Source organism: Ananas comosus, linkage group 18, assembly GCF_001540865.1.
Source record: "Ananas comosus cultivar F153 linkage group 18, ASM154086v1, whole genome shotgun sequence".
Taxonomy (NCBI): domain Eukaryota; kingdom Viridiplantae; phylum Streptophyta; class Magnoliopsida; order Poales; family Bromeliaceae; genus Ananas; species Ananas comosus.
This window is the reverse complement of record NC_033638.1, coordinates 10,029,440-10,047,006: the sequence shown is the minus strand read 5'-3', so window position 1 is coordinate 10,047,006 and position 17,567 is coordinate 10,029,440. Positions and strand designations below refer to the sequence as shown.

Here is a 17,567-nt window from a genome sequence, read left to right as displayed (position 1 = left end):
TTTTCTAACACGTTGTTAACTCTTTTAAACGAGAAAAAAAGTCTTAATATACTTTACCTACGTTGACTAAGATGTTGTTATCAATTGAAGAATCTACCTTCCTCGTATGGATTCTTTATTGATTCGATATCCAAAACGTTACGTTAACCTGATTTGAGGTTGTTTTACGAGGACGTTCATGTATTTCAAAGGACATTACATGTTTATTTAATAGAGTTAAACGTCTAAATTTAGACGTGCTTTCGTTACGTTCTAGCTTAAGATGTACGTCGAATTCAAATTTTGTCCTACTTTTGTTATTCACTTTTCTTTCCCGCTTTTTCAACTTTTTATTTAGTTTGTAAAGCATTTTTCGTGTGTGGACAAATATATATGAAAATAGCGTAAGAAGTTTTATCATACAGTAATCAACCATTCAATAAGTTCAAATTTATCTAAGAGATTAAACGATCTTAAAAAAATGTTTTAAGAGTTGGGTAAAAAAGATGTGGAATTATATGTGTGTATAACAGGTGACACCATTCGTATTTCATGAAATAAATAGTGAAAATACATACGCTTTTTTTATCTCATGATGTTTTAAATAATCGGAGACTGTTAGTTAAATTGTACTAAGCTTTATCTAATTATTAAAAAAACCAAGAAAATCATTATAGAATTTTATTTAAATATAAGGGAAAATAATCATAATCATGAATATATTAATTCAAAGGTATTATATATAACATAAAGTCTTTTTCCAATAACATACATAACCGCTTTAGGAGTTTTTTTTATCTCTTCAGCATTAGTTTAAGTTTTGTTTTATTAGAGAAAAAAAAAACTGTTACTGATTCTTTTTCCACATCCATTTTGAATTAAACTATCTTAAATACATATGTTTATTAAAAATTTTAAAAGTTGTTAGTACCGTATTTTTCTAATTTGTAGTAATGTAGTTTTTTTGAGAAGCTATAGTTTTATTACCGGTCAACGTATTATGCTTTTTATCTATGTTTTCTTCTCCTTTTTTATCCTTAAATCGAGTTAGAACAAACATACCAAACTAATTTTGGCTGTAGTTTCTCAAAAAATACTCTTCAGCAAACGTCTCGCAGGTTTTATCCCTTTTTTTTTTTCCGATATGTAATAATTTGATAAAAAAATCGTATTTTCTGGTCCGATGGATTCCTCGATTTAGTAGTGCAAGTTTTATTATCGTGTATTTATATAACTTGGACATATATTAGACGTTAAAAAAGAAAAGACAATTCAAGAAAAACGTTACAAAAACAAATATTTATGACTAATCGAAGTAAGTTTTTTCGTATGTCTAATCGAAGCAGGTATTTTCTTTTCCTCCCCTCTTTCGTTAGTGTTTACTGATTAGTTGGCATGAAACAATTCATCCGCAATTATTAGATAAGAAAGATACTGGGATAATAAAAGTAACTCTTGGTATCAATAAGAAATCGTCTGTAGTGGATATTATCTTATTTAAGATATCAATTTTGATATTTTGGTAAAACCAAAAAGTTTTAGTTTTTCCTTTATATGATAGGTAAAGTAAATAAAATTTTTTATGTTTCGGGCGTCTTGATACTTCCACACAGACGAGTTATACATCGTCTTTTTTTAGAATACATATCAAAAAAGTCCTTTTTCATTATTATTTTAGTTTACATGATGATTAAATTATTTGTGGTAAATGATGTCGTCTCATTTTGATGGTTATTTCGTTATAGTGTATGTGAGATCTTTTTTTTTTATTTTGTTTTTTTTCGTTACAGCATATTGTAGTATTAAAGTTGTCAAGTAGATGTTACGATTAGTAAAATAAATAAGTTTTTTTTTCTCCACGGGATCTGATGTTTCTACATGGAAATTATATGTTTCGTTGTTTACTGAATAGATATTAAAAAGCTGTTATTATAAATAGTTAGTCTAAAAAATAAGTTTCTTATTTAAAATGTCTGTAGCGAGTGATGTGGACTCATTTTGATAGTTGTAGTGCGTATAAGATTTGTTAAGTTAGGACGGAGACGTGTCTTAGAAAGCTTCATTAACAAAAACAATCACTGTTATAGTAGTCGATAGCTTATAAAGAGCAATTCTTAACGGTCTAGGAAAGAGGTTGGAAGGAAGACCGGAACGCGAATGTATGTGGGTTGGTCTGGCCATTTGTCGTGGTTAAGTGTAATTACTTGTTTTTTACGTTGTTTTGTTGGTGTTAATTATATTTTGTCTTACCGCCACAGGTGTTTGTACATACCATTTTTCGGTATTATTAGGTTCATCGTGTAGGATCGTTGTTACCCTTCACCCCTCACGAGGTTCCACCAAAGTCAATATTTAAGTACTCAAATATTTATCTTTTTTAATAGTTCTTTTGTTGTTTCATCACTTTTTTTTCGATGTATTTGAAGTTCGTTATTTAGTTTTCTCTACGAGTATAGTATCTGTACTGTTTGGTTATCGATCTTCTACAACGTCTTTTTTTTCTCTTTTTTTAGTATCATGGTTGGTATTCGTTTGTCTCTGCCGAGATCTTATGTCCATCGTTTGTTTAAGTATTTTTAACCATATTTTGTTTTATCGTTGGTTTGGTCGGTTTTCTTCCCTTTTCCGAGTATATACTTTTATCTAGAGGTTAAGTGATGTAGTCTCTTTGACACTTATAGTGTATATGTGTTTTCGTCATTTTTTTCTTAATTGTCATATTTGAGAGAGAGAGAGAGAGAGAGAGAGAGAGAGAGAGATAGAGAGATTATGCCATTAAAAATAAAANGCCTTCGCTTCGGTCTCCTCCCCGCCTTCGCTTCGGTCGTTTCGTACGGCGCGGCGTTCCCCCCCTGCGACTTTTCCCTCCTCCCCGCCTTCGCTTCGGTGGTCCATCTCCTCCCTCGGGAACGCAGCTGTCCTGCTCACCGCACGGACGGTGAGGCGGCCCTGTACGGCCGTCGTGGGTTCTCCGGCTCGCCGTACGGACGGTGAGGTGTCCCTGTACGGGCCGTCGTGGGTTCTCCCTCCCCTGGGGACTTTTCCGCCTCCGCCTTCGCTTCGGTCTCCTCCCCGCCTTCGCTTCGGTCGTTTCGTACGGCGCGGCGTTCCCCCCCTGCGACTTTTCCCTCCTCCCCGCCTTCGCTTCGGTGGTCCATCTCCTCCCTCGGGAACGCAGCTGTCCTGCTCACCGCACGGACGGTGAGGCGGCCCTGTACGGCCGTCGTGGGTTCTCCGGCTCGCCGTACGGACGGTGAGGTGTCCCTGTACGGGCCGTCGTGGGTTCTCCCTCCCCTGGGGACTTTTCCGCCTCCGCCTTCGCTTCGGTCTCCTCCCCGCCTTCGCTTCGGTCGTTTCGTACGGCGCGGCGTTCCCCCCCTGCGACTTTTCCCTCCTCCCCGCCTTCGCTTCGGTGGTCCATGTCCTGCCTCGGGAACGCAGCCGTCCTGCTCACCGCACGGACGGTGAGGCGGTCCTGTACGGCCGTCGTGGGTTCTCCGGCTCGCCGTACGGACGGTGAGGTGTCCGTACGGACGGTGAGGCGGCCCTGTACGGGCCGGCGTGGGTTCCCCGATTAGACGGCTTTCTCATTCTTCTCTTATGCTGCCCCTCTATGTTGTTTCTCTGTTCTTCTTCCAGATTTTTGGCTTCTTCTTCAACTTGGGCAGAGGTTGCATTTTTGAGATGGTGGATTGGAGGATTTATCGGTACGAGTTTCCGAGGTGCATAATCTTCTATTCTTGGATGCTCTCAGGTTCCACTCCATCGTGTGAGAATTTCTCGATTCATTTTTTTTTTGCATTTTCCTATTTTTTTATCTTGGGAATTTTTGGCTTTTGGGATGATGTTTGAACATTTTGGCAGCTTTTATGTTGATGAAGGCTTTTCTAACTTGCTGAGATAGATTTAGTGACAAATGACATTGTCTAAATTTTTTTGCACCAAAACCCCGCTGCGAATTCGCTAATAGCTCCAACTTAAGGACCTATTTAAAAGGATGATGAGGATTGATTCTGCGAGGCAAATGACCTTACACCATGTGGTTGATGAACTACCTTGTTGTGAAAATCCAAGACAATTCTCAATTGATTTGGGTGAATATATTCTTATTAGCTCTGTGAGATGTGTCAATCCGACAACTCCATCAATGTTCAATAACCACAGAGGCCACACCATGCAAAAATGTTGAAGAATAGGGCTGTCTCCAAATACTCCTACTTTTGTACCATGTCTGAGTAATTTACATAACCAAACATAAAGTTGGCAGAGGAAAAAAAAAAAGAAAAAAGGAAAAAAAAGAAGAATACATGTAGCAACCTTATTTAGTTGGAGACTTACATTAGTTGAAGAATGGAAGGACAATGACAAGATTATGAAAGATTAGCATTCCTTTTGATTTAAAAAGGTACCTACTTGCTTTCCATAGTTCCTGCAGCCCTTATCTTTTCTTTTCCCTTACATAATGCCATGACTTGTTCGACAAGGATGGATGATGACATAAGCTTAATTTGGTCGAGATTTGCATGTGTACATGTGCTTTTTCTGCTGGTGTACATTTGATGGATGGTTTTTGCATTGCATGCAAGCACCTGCGTAGGTATCTCTTTGTGGCTTCCTGCATATTTACATAATTTCGAGTGCTTTGCTTTTTCCCCCCTCATTTGTCTTTCCTCTTTATCTGTATGGCTGGAGATTCTACAAATTAGTGGAGCACTTAAAAAAAAAAAAAAAAATCAGACAATAGTTGCTAGGTGGAAACAATTGCAGATGAATTTAAATAGTGATTAATACTGAAGAGGTTGTGGGACTAAATGCTTCTCATTCTTGCTGCTATATGCTTTGAAACCATTTACCTGATTATGTACCGACTTGCAAGTACTCAAACCACATGAGAAACCAATCAACCATGTGCTTAGGCTAAGTGATATTCATCCTCTTTAATAGCTATGTAGGCCCTTATTTTGTGCCTGTAGATTTATCGGTACGAGTTTCCCAGCTGCATAATCTTCTATTCTTGGATGCTCTCAGGTTCCACTCCATCGTGTGAGAATTTCTCGATTCATTTTTTTTTTTGCATTTTCCTATTTTTTTATCTCGGGGATTTTTGGGTTTTGGGGATGATGTTTGAACATTTTGGCAGCTTTTATGTTGATGAAGGCTTTTCTAACTTGCTGGGATAGATTTAGTGACAAATGACATTGTCTAATTAAATTGCCAATATATTTGAATGCCTATCCTTTGTAAGTCCAAATACTGATGCTCTTCTCAATGTCTTCAAGCAGTTTAGCAGTTGCTCAAAACGAGGGAGTTGTTGAGCAGTTCCTCTCAAGAAATCCTTCAGCTGGTATGTGAATTTACGAAATTAGAGTGTAATAACTGTTGCGTATTGTCCAATCTATCGTAGATCCTGTGCCACCGAGAAACATACTGTAGAAATCAAAGTTTATCCAGTTAGTTATCCTCAATATTGGCCTTCAATAATTTTTCAAAGAGTACGCTGAAATTGACATCATAGAAAACGAAAAAAGGGAAACATATTGTGTATTTGGAATATGATCTTTAGCATAAGAAACTGTTTATGTTTATCATTGATCAGCAATAAGATTTGGTCACAAAAAGATTTCATCAGCAGTGAGTTAAAGGAAGTCCAGACCATACAATCAGAGAAAAGAGAATAAAAGCAAAACCTCAAAGGAAGTCCAGACCATACAATAAGAGAAAAACCTTAAGATAGGTTGTGGAGGATACAATGAAAATCAAGAGTTGGTTGCCTAGAAACCAGACCATCCAAACCTCATGTCTCTTTTTTTTTATATCATCACAGCCTCCAAAAAAAACAAAAAAGAAAGTCGAGTGTCATGTTTTTTTTTTTGAGGAGCTGGTGACGATAGCGTTTCTCAAACAGTGTGGCCTTTTATCATGGTTGAAAAGGTTTTAGTTAATTTGTTTGGGTTTGTATCTAAGATTAGCAATATTTGGATGGCTTGCTTGGCAAGCAACCATTTGCTGCTGAAATATTTTCGTGGTATGTTAACAAATGTGGGCCAAATTTGAGCTAAATAGTTTGAAATTTATATCTATTTATTTTTGCGAATTACTTTTTGGGTAGTATTCCTCTTTTAATGTAGTTTTTCCCTTAAAAACAATTGTTAAAATGATATTTCAGTCTTGCTTTTGAAAAAATGCAGAAATTTTGTTGCTCATGTTTCTAAATCTACTCGGTTATTTGTTTGAGTGTCGCCTTCATGTTTTATTGACATGTTGATAGGGTTAGGCAATAAAGAAGTCCCACTTAATACATCAGTTTGTGTAATACACCAACTATGTGCTACATGAGTACATCATGTAGTACTCAATTTGTTTTTAAAAAAGCTTTTCTAATGCAGTAGTTATTTTTCTAATGCCTTAATGGTTCATATCTTTTTCCCCCCTGTGGGAATTACAATTTGCCCTGTTTTTTTTCCTCTTTCTTGGATGCAGTTTCTTTTGCTCGCTGATCTTTAATTATAATGTTCAAATGGTCTCACTACTTTTCCTAATTTATGAGCAAAATTTAATGAGAATTGAGCCTACTTTGGTTGTTTGTAAAATTGTCGATTCTCTGCTGAGACATTTATAGGTAAACAACTACAATTTAGATGGTCGACCATGTGGGTAACTGTTTGTGTATTGTTCGGAGTAGACAGCTTGCATGGTTGATTGTTAGACTAATCAAATCCTTACAGATTTTTGCAAGTTAGTGTATTGGCCTATTATTACTAATGCTTTTGATACTGGTGTAGTTTGTTCTGTTCTTTTTTTTGATATATTTTTTGTGATATTTGTGATAATAAAAGGAACCTAGACCATTTGTTTCTATTCTTCTGGGTTTTAGTGCTTTTCCCTTCCTATTAATTTTTTTCTCGGTTCGTACAAAAGAAACACGAGTGAGCTGTTGATAGGCAACAATTATACAAAAAAAAGGTATGATGGATTTGGAATTTTCGGCCAGGTGCCGGTTAGTAATAATAAAAATATGTTATTGTTCTCTTAGGAAAATATATGCGGGACATGATATTTGAGATTTCTTTTTGCGTCTGTTGCTAGCAATTTTTGAACAATTTTGCTCAGCGCATGGAACTTGGAGAACTAAGCTACCAAAAATGTTGATCGCAATATTATGAAAGTAGTGACACAAAAGAAAAGTATAATCTGTGGGCTCAAATGGGCTGGGCAATGATGATGTGGAATTAAAAAAAGGGCAAGCTTGATGGCCTTGGGGTAACACTTGCACCATTTGATGGACAAAAGAAATATGTAATCTGTGGGCTCAAATGGTTTGTTGGGCAATTATGATGTGGAATTAAAAAAAGAAATAGCAACAGTTGCACCATTCGATGGACAAAAGAAATATGTAATCTGTGGGCTCAAATGGTTTGTTGGGCAATTATGATGTGGAATTGAAAAAAGGTCAAGCTTGATGGCCTTGGGGCAACACTTGCACCAATTGTTGGCACTAAAAAAGTCCATTGGATATCTGACAAATTGGATGAAAGTATTCTTGCTATCTGAGCTCATTCAGTTTTTTTAGAACTATTTGAATCCACTGATTATCTATTTCTTTTTTGTCACTACTTTAATAATGCTTTTTCTTTATATTTCTTTCAGTGATATTTTTATTAATTTCATTCTTTAATTCTTTGTCTTTATTGAATGCTTCTTATGCACTAACTCGTCTTACTTGCTGAGCTTTAATTCGATTAGTTTGGCTTATAATTAATAGTTGGTGAACAATTTGGCTCAGAGAATGGAACTAGAAGAACAATAACTAAGAAAAAATGTTGATTGCAATATTATGAAAGTACTAAGCTTGCTTATAAGCTGAGAAAATTTATGGGACTGTTTAGTTATTTAGGTTAAATTTCGGTAAGAAAGAAAACTCCAGTTTAACAGGTTTGAAAATATTATTTAACTATTCTAACTGAAGTTCAGTGGACAAGACAAATATAACTCGAGAGTTTGCTAATTATCGATTCTGCTGAATCTCTTTATTATTTTCTGCCCATTTTGTTAATCTATTTTCCCTAGGAATTGTGCGCATTGCTAGATTTTAGGGATGAGCTTTGGGAATTTGGGCAACGTTTTCATAGAGCCAGTGGTTTACTGCATAACACCTGTGCATCAAATCCTCATTGCGCACGTCAACTTTGATTCATAGTATCTCTTTATTGTGTTGTTCTTCGCTTATTCTTGGTTTTTTCTCTTTTACTGCAAAAAGTTTGCATCAATCTAATTGTCCGAAACTTTTTTGCTTTCTTCGGGTTTTGCTGCTTTAACTTTTCATGTCTATTTTTCTGTCTCCTTTAGTGTCAAAAAATGGGACAACCTAAGTCTCGAATTTTTTTTCTATTAGCCATTAATTGTTAGCTATTTTTCCGCTATTCTTTTTCCTTTTGCTGTCTCTTTTTGTTTCTGCTATTTTTAGCTGGTAATTCTTACATTATTTTTTCGTCACAAAGTTTTAGTTTCTATATTTCCCTCCTAAATATAAAAAAATTTATGCCTTCTTATCTTTTATGTAACTGTATTATATCTATCTCTCTATTGGTTAGTCCTTTTTTTTTTCCTCCTTGAGTGACAAAAAGTTATGCCGACCTAAGCCTCCGTTTTTTTTTTGCATACGCTGGTAGCATACACTAATTTGTTGTGTTTTTTATGCATTTTTTTTTGGTCAATATAAAGAATATATAATTTACCTGTTTTGCACAAAAAAAATGCACATGTGTTTGAAAATTGTTTGGTTCATTTGTGTTTGCCTGATTCCATTTTCTTACTTTCATTTTGCTTTCAGAATTTTAAGTGACTATTATTCCGTTGAGGTGTGGCGCATTCTGGATGTTGACAGTTGCTTCTTGACTATTGCATCGTCTATTGACCAAACCTTTTCCGTGTTGAATTTGATAAATTACAATTCTGAAAATAAAGGTCGAGCCTTTTTTTTTCCCTTTTTGTTGGTTTGTCGGTTTGTTTGGCTTTTCCAGCATTTTTTACCTTAAACCATTGCCTGTTTACTATGGGCATTTTTGTTGTTGAGCCTTTATATCCATTTTCTTAAAAAATATGTGAATATTTTTCCCTTTTTTGGTTTGGTCGTGCAGCAATATATTTCTTCGGCTTCTTATCTGTTCTTGGTTTTTCTTACATGGAAAAAACTTTGTTTGATAATTTGGTATAAAGTGGTGATGGAATGGGTTGGTTTATAATTATCGGGCTAAGAAGGCATGGCAATTAGACTGTCCTATTGACAATCGTCGCAGCCTTTGGAGAGCAGTAATAGTTGGATGATTGTTCTACTGTGAAAGGCAAAGACATTTCATAGGTTAATTAGTGTTTTATGTTTTTCTCCCTTGAGATTTTATTCGTCCCTCTTGAAAAAACTTTGTTTGATAGTTTGGTATAAAGTGGTGGTGGAATGGGTTGGTTTATAATTATCGGGCTAAGAAGGCATGGCGATTAGACTATCCTATTGACAATCGTCGCAGCCTTTGGAGAGCATTAATAGTTGGATAATTGTTCTACTGTGAAAGGCTAAGACATTTCATAGGTTAATTAGTGTTTTATGTTTTTCTCTCTTGAGATTTTATTCGTTTCTCTTTTATGTGCTTTTGCTAATTGAGTGCTCGCTTGGTCGAATATGCTGTTTTCTTTTTCAGCGACTTGGATATCAAAAAATTATAAAATTTATTTTCTAGATACTTCAAATATGCTAGAGCAAGTCTAATGAAGCCGATCGTCGATTTGAAAGCTCCATTATAAAAAATGGCTTAGAAGCACGGAGGCTTCCGTGTACACAAGACCTACTATATATATATATATATATATATATATATATATAGAGAGAGAGAGAGAGAGAGAGAGAGAGAGAGAGAGAGAGAGAGTTTATACTGTTAATTCTTTTTTTACTGCTTTTGTGTATATGTGATATTCACAGTTTCTCTGATGTAGTGAATTGGAGAGCTATTTTCAAATCTGAGCCTTTTTCCTTCTTTTGGCTGGTTTGGTTGCTATTTTGTTTTGTACCAATTTTTATGAATTTGTTTGCTACCTCTATTCTAGAACTCTTTGTTTGCTTATGGCTGGTCTTGTGATTTTTCTTTTTTTTTCTGCCACATCTTCTAGCTATTGGTTTGTCATGTCTATGAGCATCTGTTATGATTTTTTGCTTTCTGAAGTTTATGTAGCTTTTTTTTCACTACTTTGTTGTTTTCTTGATAATTTTTTCTATTTATAAACTAATGAATTTATAACTGAAACCACCTTGGAGCACTCCCCATTTCCCATTGTTGCTAGGATGTGCTACTTGGATTATTATGGCTGACTTTTACTTTACATGTTTGTAGACACCGCCATTCTGTTTTATATTAATTGTGGTTGTTTTGTTGCATTTTTTGTTCATTAATGTGAGTTGGTGCTGTTTACCGGTCTGGTTGGGTGTATGTAAGTGCAAGGTGAGAAGGAATGTTGGAGAAAGGATCTGGCAATTCTTAAAGAGAAATATTCGATACCTGATGATATTGTCGCTAACAAAAATGATTACTTCGAAAGATTCTGTGCAGAGGCAGGATTGAATTCTTTAGAATATGCGTGATGTTGATAGTTTTACTCAGGTGTAGTGAGCGATGTTTGTAAAATTTGTTCTTTGAATAAACAATATGATTGATAAATATTATTGTCAAAAAAATTATAGATGAGCCATTTGCTGCTTTGTATATTAAAGGTACATCTTTGTAGTCTAGGGCACCTCTTTTTTTTTTTGAATAAATAAAATGATTAGCATTGTAGATTAACTGTTGAAATTATGATGTTATACGACATTGCTATTTTTTCTTTTTTTTTTTGTTTCTTGAGTGTATGTGATATTGCTTTATTGGTAGTTTTACTCTGTTGTAGTAAATGGTGTTTATTAAATTAGTAGTACATTTGATTTTATTATTACTTTTTCCTGAAAAAACTATACATAAGATTTTTTTCTGCTATATATTGAGCAGACACACCTTCATAGTTCTGCGGGCTTTGTATTTTTTAAAATAAATGAAATGGATAGTATATTTCCTTTTTGATTTTGAAAAACCAAAATGGTTTTGCAGTTTTAACTATTAAATTTATTCTATTATAGGTGATGTCTACTAAAGAATAACTATGGTTCTTGATGAAAATAATAGGGCCATAGAAAGAATAGATAAATAACGCCTACTTAACAAAGTAAGGTTGATTAGTTATTTGTGATTGCTTTCTCCCCTCCTTTTCTTTTATGGATGAAGCTAATCTGTATGCTTTTTTTAATGAAGCTAATCAGTATTTATAAACAAAGACATTATTGTAGATCCTGTGCCACCGAGAAACATACTGTAGAAATCAAAGTTTATCCAGTTAGTTGTCCTTAATATTGGCCTTCAATAATTTTTCAAAGAGTATGCTAAAATTGACATCATAGAAAACGAAAAAAGGGAAACATATTGTGTATTTGGAATATGATCTTTAGCATAAGAAATTGTTTATGTTTATCATTGATCAGCAATAAGATTTGATCACAATAAGATTTCATCAGCAGTGAGTTAAAGGAAGTCCAGACCATACAATCAGAGAAACGAGAACAAAAGCAAAACCTCAAAGGAAGTCCAGACCATACAAATTTGATTAAGACTTCTCTATTTTTTTTGAGGATTTCGCCAATACATACAATAACCTTTTTCTGAAATACAATATACATTATGGAAACTTAATTATATAAGTAATAATACTAATAAAATGGAATATAAATTTATTTTAAGATATCACTAAAAGAACAAAAAAAATTATTAATCTATTTCGAATCATGTTAAATTGATTATCAGAGGCTAATAAATTTTGTAGTACTCTATTTTTTTCCCATACATAAAAGTGATAAATAAAGTACTTTATGCTTACCACAGTGGACAATATGTGTGTATATTAAGGTGTAGAAAAAACGGGTTGAGAATTTTGTAAAGAAATTCTAGCAAATTAGAGATTCTATTTAAACTTGAATAACTTACCAACTAATGACATACTATTTTGAAGAATGTGATAAAAGTATATATAAACAGGTGTGTGCTTTTTACGAAATGTTTGATTTATTTTTCAACTTTTTCTCCCTTTCTTTTCACTTATTGTTTTCATCATGTTTTAAACTTTAGCTGCATGTAGAATTCGATCTTGCATTGCTTTCGTGCTTAAATCTGCAAATTGAGATAATTTATTTGTATATTACAGGAAACTTTACGTACTTGCAGGAGCATTTTGTTGGAGTTTAGTCCAATTGCGTTGCAAAACCTTTGCAAAACCTATAGCTTAGTTATTTCTTAGGTATGCTCCTTCCATCTAAGAAGTTAACTATTGTTGTAGAATCAGTTGCATCCATTTCATATAATTCTGAAAAAAAGAGCAGATTTTCTCAATTGTTGCACAATCTTTCTGCCTTTTTTATAACTATTATTTTTTTTGGGATCTGTGGTAATAGGTTAAATTTTGATTTTGCAACTACATGGATTCTACATCAATATGTAAAGAAAATAGGAGGATACGTAGAAGCATTCTTGCTCAGCGAAGAAATAGTAACAGATTATCTTCTACAAACTTACAAAGTAGTATTGATTGCGAATCATCTTCAAACTTTTTGATTCGAAATGTTCGACAAGGGAAAAAAAGGCGTCGATCCGATGCTAATGTTCAGGAATATGATACTCTTGAGTCGCATGCTACTATTTCTGGCGTAGCATCTATGCCTGCAATGAGTGCTGCACATAGTATAGAACAGTTGTTTCTTGGATTGCCGGAGTATAAATGCCAATCATGTGGAGCTCTACTTTGGTATTCGGAGAGAATTTATAAGTCTCGAAATGAGTCCATTCCGAGGTTTTCGTTATGTTGTCAAGAAGGAAAAGTTTCTTTACCACTGCTGCATCCTCCGCCGGATTTGCTGGATTCATTATTGAACTATAAAGGATCTCCTCAGTCTGTAAACTTTCGGCAAAATATACGGGCTTATAATTCTGTATTTGCTTTTACATCAATAGGAGCAAAAATTGACAGTGAAATAAATAGAAGACCGGGACCATATGTCTTCAAGATTAGTGGGCAAAATTATCACAGAATGGGTTCGTTACTTCCATTTGATGGAGAACGGCCTAAATTTGCTCAATTATATATTTACGATACTGAAAATGAGGTTGGTAACAGAATGAAAGCATTCAATAGTGTTGATGAGCTTCGCCACATTGATAGAGATTTGATTCAACGTCTCATAGAAATGTTTGATGACAAAAATGAATTGGTAAAAGTGTTTCGAATGGCAAGAGATCGATTTAGAGAAACTGATTATATGCCTATTCGCTTGAGACTAATTGGAAATCGTGGTGAAAATATGGCGCAGTATAATCCTCCAGCAGCTTCTGAAATTGCCGGCTTAATAGTGGATGATTTGGGCTCTGCTGACCGACAACGAGATATTGTGGTGGAGTACAAGACAAAGAATTTAAAACGGATTAGTGATTTACATCCTTCTTTTATGGCTATGCAATATCCCATTTTATTTCCATATGGTGAAGATGGTTTTAGAATAGGCATAAAATATAATGAGTCATCGCAGAGAAAAATAGGTTGCAGAAAACATGTTACAATGCGTGAGTTTTATGCCTATAGGATGCACAATAGATTAGAGGAAGGAAAGACTTTAATCAGTGGAGGCAAACTTTTTCAGCAATATATTGTTGATGCTTTTTCATGTGTTGAAGAAGAACGACTTGATTATATTAGAAAAAATCAATCAGATTTGCGATCGGAAATCTATAGAGGTATAAAAGATGCTGTTGTTGCAGGTGATGTCGACGGCGATGCTATTGGTAAAAAAATTATTTTGCCATCCAGCTTCACAGGAGGTCCACGATATATGATTCAAAACTATCATGATGCAATTGCTATTTGTAAACACTGCGGGCATCCCGATTTATTTATCACATTTACCTGCAACACACAATGGTTGGAAATACAAAATGCTCTGCAATTTGTTCCCGGGCAAAAATCTGAAGATCGTCCTGATATCGTCTGTAGAGTTTTCAAGATGAAAGTTGATGCATTGATGGCGGAAATTAAACAAGGTGTATTTTTTGGAAATACCGTTGCTGGTATGTTATTTTTTTGCTGCAAATGAATTATTCCTTTTTTATCTTTTTTTGTCTTTTATTTGGATTTTGATATGTTTACATTCTTACCTTTTTTTGCTATTTTTCTCTTTCTAGATTTATATACGATCGAATTTCAAAAAAGAGGCCTTCCACATGTTCATATTTTGGTGTGGCTTCACGCAGATAATAAGCTACCAACACCTACAGATATTGATTCGATTATTTCTGCAGAAATTCCTGATAAAAATATTGACCCGATTGGATATGCAACCGTTACAAAGTTTATGATTCATGGCCCATGTGGACAAGCAAATTCTAAAGCGCCATGCATGAAAAAAGGTCAATGTTCCAAGCATTTTCCAAAAGAATTTCGAGTAGAGACATCTTTTGATGAAAATGGGTTTGCTATTTATAGAAGAAGAAATGATGAAAGATATGCTACAAAAAATGGAATTGATCTTGACAACAGATATGTTGTGCCTCACCATTTACAGTTAATTGTCAGGTATCAAGCACATATAAATGTTGAGTGGTGTAACAAATCGATGCTTATTAAATATTTGTTTAAGTATATAAACAAAGGCCCAGATAGAATGCGGGCGGTGATCGAAGATAGTTGTTTATCAACCGAAGTAAATTCCAAGAAACAATATGACGGTGTTGATGAAATAAAAAGGTTTTTAGATTGCAGATATTTATCGGCATATGAAGCTATCTGGAGATTATTTGAATTTGATATACATCATAGAGAACCTACAGTAGAACGATTAACAATTCACATGCAGTTTATGAATAATGTCGTGTATCATGAAGGAGAAAATTTACTTAATGTTGTGAATCGATGCAATATCGAAAAAACTATGTTTACAGAATGGATGGCAATGAATAGAATCTATGATGATGCCCGTGAATTAACCTATGTAGAATTTCCTACAAAATGGGTATGGCATCCTTCTGACAAATTTTGGTCGAGACGAAAAAGAGGAAATCGTATAGGAAGGATTGTGTACATTCATCCGAATTCTGGTGAACTTTATTTTATGAGAATGCTCTTAAATAAAGTTAGTGGGCCTAGAAATTTTGATGAAATCAGAACCGTCAATGGTATTCTCTATGAAACATTTCGTGCTGCTTGTGATGCACTTGGTTTGCTCAGTGATGATTTAGAATGGCATCAGGCATTAGATGAAGCATCTTATTGGTCATCCGCTTCAGACTTGAGGCAGCTATTTGTTTCAATAATAATGTTTTGTGAGGTGTCGGATCCAGCAAAATTGTTAAACGATTTTTGGAAATTAATGGCTGATGATATTACATATAGATTAAAAGAAGTTTTAAGAATTTCCAGCCTTAAAATGCCACAGGAGGAACTGCAAAATTATGTCTTATATGAATTGGAAGTATTATTCAACAAAAATGGCAGCTCTCTCTCTCATTTCAAGCTTCCTATTCCGAACCGATTGCTTATAGAAGACATAGGCAATAGACTTTTGAGAGAAGAGATGGATTACGATACAGATGTATTGAGAAATGAACATGAAACCCTATACAATGGTTTAAATACTGAGCAGTTAGCGGTGTATCGTTCTGTTTTGGCATCCGTTTATGAAAATAAAGGAGGTGTGTTTTTCGTTTACGGCCATGGGGGAACAGGAAAAACATATCTCTGGCAAACAATAATAGCAAAGCTTCGTTCTGAAGCTAAAATAGTTTTGGCTGTGGCTTCATCAGGAATTGCATCGCTTTTACTTTCCGGAGGTCGGACAGCACATTCCAGATTTAAAATACCAATTAAGCTTGATGACTTCTCAACATGCGAAATAAAAAAGGGAACACAGCTAGCAAAATTGCTTAATTATACTAGCTTGATTATATGGGACGAAGCACCAATGAATCACAGAAATTGTTTCGAAGCTTTAGATAAATCATTAAGAGACGTGTTGGATGGTACTACTGCAGGAAAAATATTTGGAGGAAAAACTATTCTTCTTGGAGGAGATTTCAGACAAATACTACCTGTCATTATTGGTGGAACAAGACATGATATAATAAATGCATCGATTACTAAATCGTACATATGGAACGATTGTCAAATTTTTAGGCTGACAACTAATATGAGACTGCACAAAAATTTGAGGAATACAGAATCACAAGAAGATATTTTGAATTTTGCCAAATGGATTCTCGATTTAGGTGATGGTAAATTAAATGCAGTTAAATTAGAAAATGAAGAAGAATCTACTTGGATAAAGATACCCGATGACATGCTCATTAAAAATACTGGAGATGGTATAAGAGATATTGTTTCCGCAGTCTATGATAATCTTGAGCAAAATTATAATGATTCTTCATATTTGAGAGACAGGGCTATTATCACACCTATAAATGATACAGCTGATGAAGTCAATGCTTATTTATTATCTTTGATACCAGGAGAAGAAATTTGTTATATGAGTGCTGATTCAATTTGCAGCTCATCTGCAAACACTGAAGAAACTGACGTTCTCTACCCTATTGATTTTTTAAATTCCTTGAAGTTCAATGGCGTGCCGCATCATGCATTGAAATTAAAAGTAGGTGTTCCGATAATGTTGTTGCGCAATATAAGTCAACATTCTGGGCTTTGCAATGGAACGCGCTTGATAGTTACTCAACTAGCATCAAAGGTTATAGAAGCACAAATTTTTACAGGAAATCATGCTGGTCGAAAAGTGTATATTCCTCGCATTCTGACACATGTGACGGAAACAAAGTGGCCCTTTATTCTGAAAAGAAGACAATTTCCTATTCGTCTGTGTTATGCCATGACAATAAACAAAAGCCAGGGACAGACACTACAACATGTTGGGTTATATCTACGAAGGCCAGTATTTTCACATGGGCAACTTTATGTTGGAGTTTCTCGCGTCACGTCACGTGAAGGATTACGAATATTAATAGAAAATAAAAATAATGAGCCTGAAGGGTGTACTCAAAATATTGTCTTCACAGAAATTTTTGACAATCTGAATACATAAAACGAATCCTTTGGTTCTCTGTTTTTTGTAATATTTTGTTGTTAAATAGAATTCTTGCTTTTTCTCGAATATATAGGGGCAAATAATGGGATTTGTTCTACTGAAATATTTAAATTTGACACAGCAACATAGTAGGATTAAAGTCAAAATCAACAGAATATGGGAGGCAAAAATGCCTCAACTTAAAAATGGCATTCTCAGTTTAGAATGCCTTATAATAGATGAAGAGGTTTGCGCTAAGAATATATAACGATAATATTTTGGGTTTCGCTATTGTTCCATTACTAATGAGAGGATATTTATGCAGGGATATACAATGCCGACTATTCGTAAATATGATGTGGAATAATGTAGAGTTTTAATATTCTGGGATAGGATATACAATACAGGC

The 17,567-nt window shown here is 34.6% G+C and overlaps 1 protein-coding gene across 14 annotated transcripts; it reads left to right on the top strand.

Annotated features, from left to right (window-relative positions):
* LOC109724099 lies at positions 2,774-17,353 on the top strand. 14 transcript variants are annotated; one of them, XM_020252781.1, is made up of 4 exons: positions 2,774-3,701; positions 5,262-5,323; positions 13,854-14,159; positions 14,391-17,353. In XM_020252781.1, the coding sequence occupies exons 1-4, from the start codon at positions 3,580-3,582 to the stop codon at positions 17,174-17,176; spliced, it is 3,276 nt and encodes a 1,091-aa protein (XP_020108370.1). In that variant the 5' UTR covers positions 2,774-3,579; the 3' UTR covers positions 17,177-17,353. The 14 variants fall into 14 exon arrangements, 4 of the variants coding, with proteins under 4 accessions (XP_020108370.1, XP_020108368.1, XP_020108371.1 ...); XM_020252779.1 differs by having other exon boundaries at positions 14,274-17,353; XM_020252782.1 differs by having other exon boundaries at positions 2,774-3,748; positions 14,274-17,353.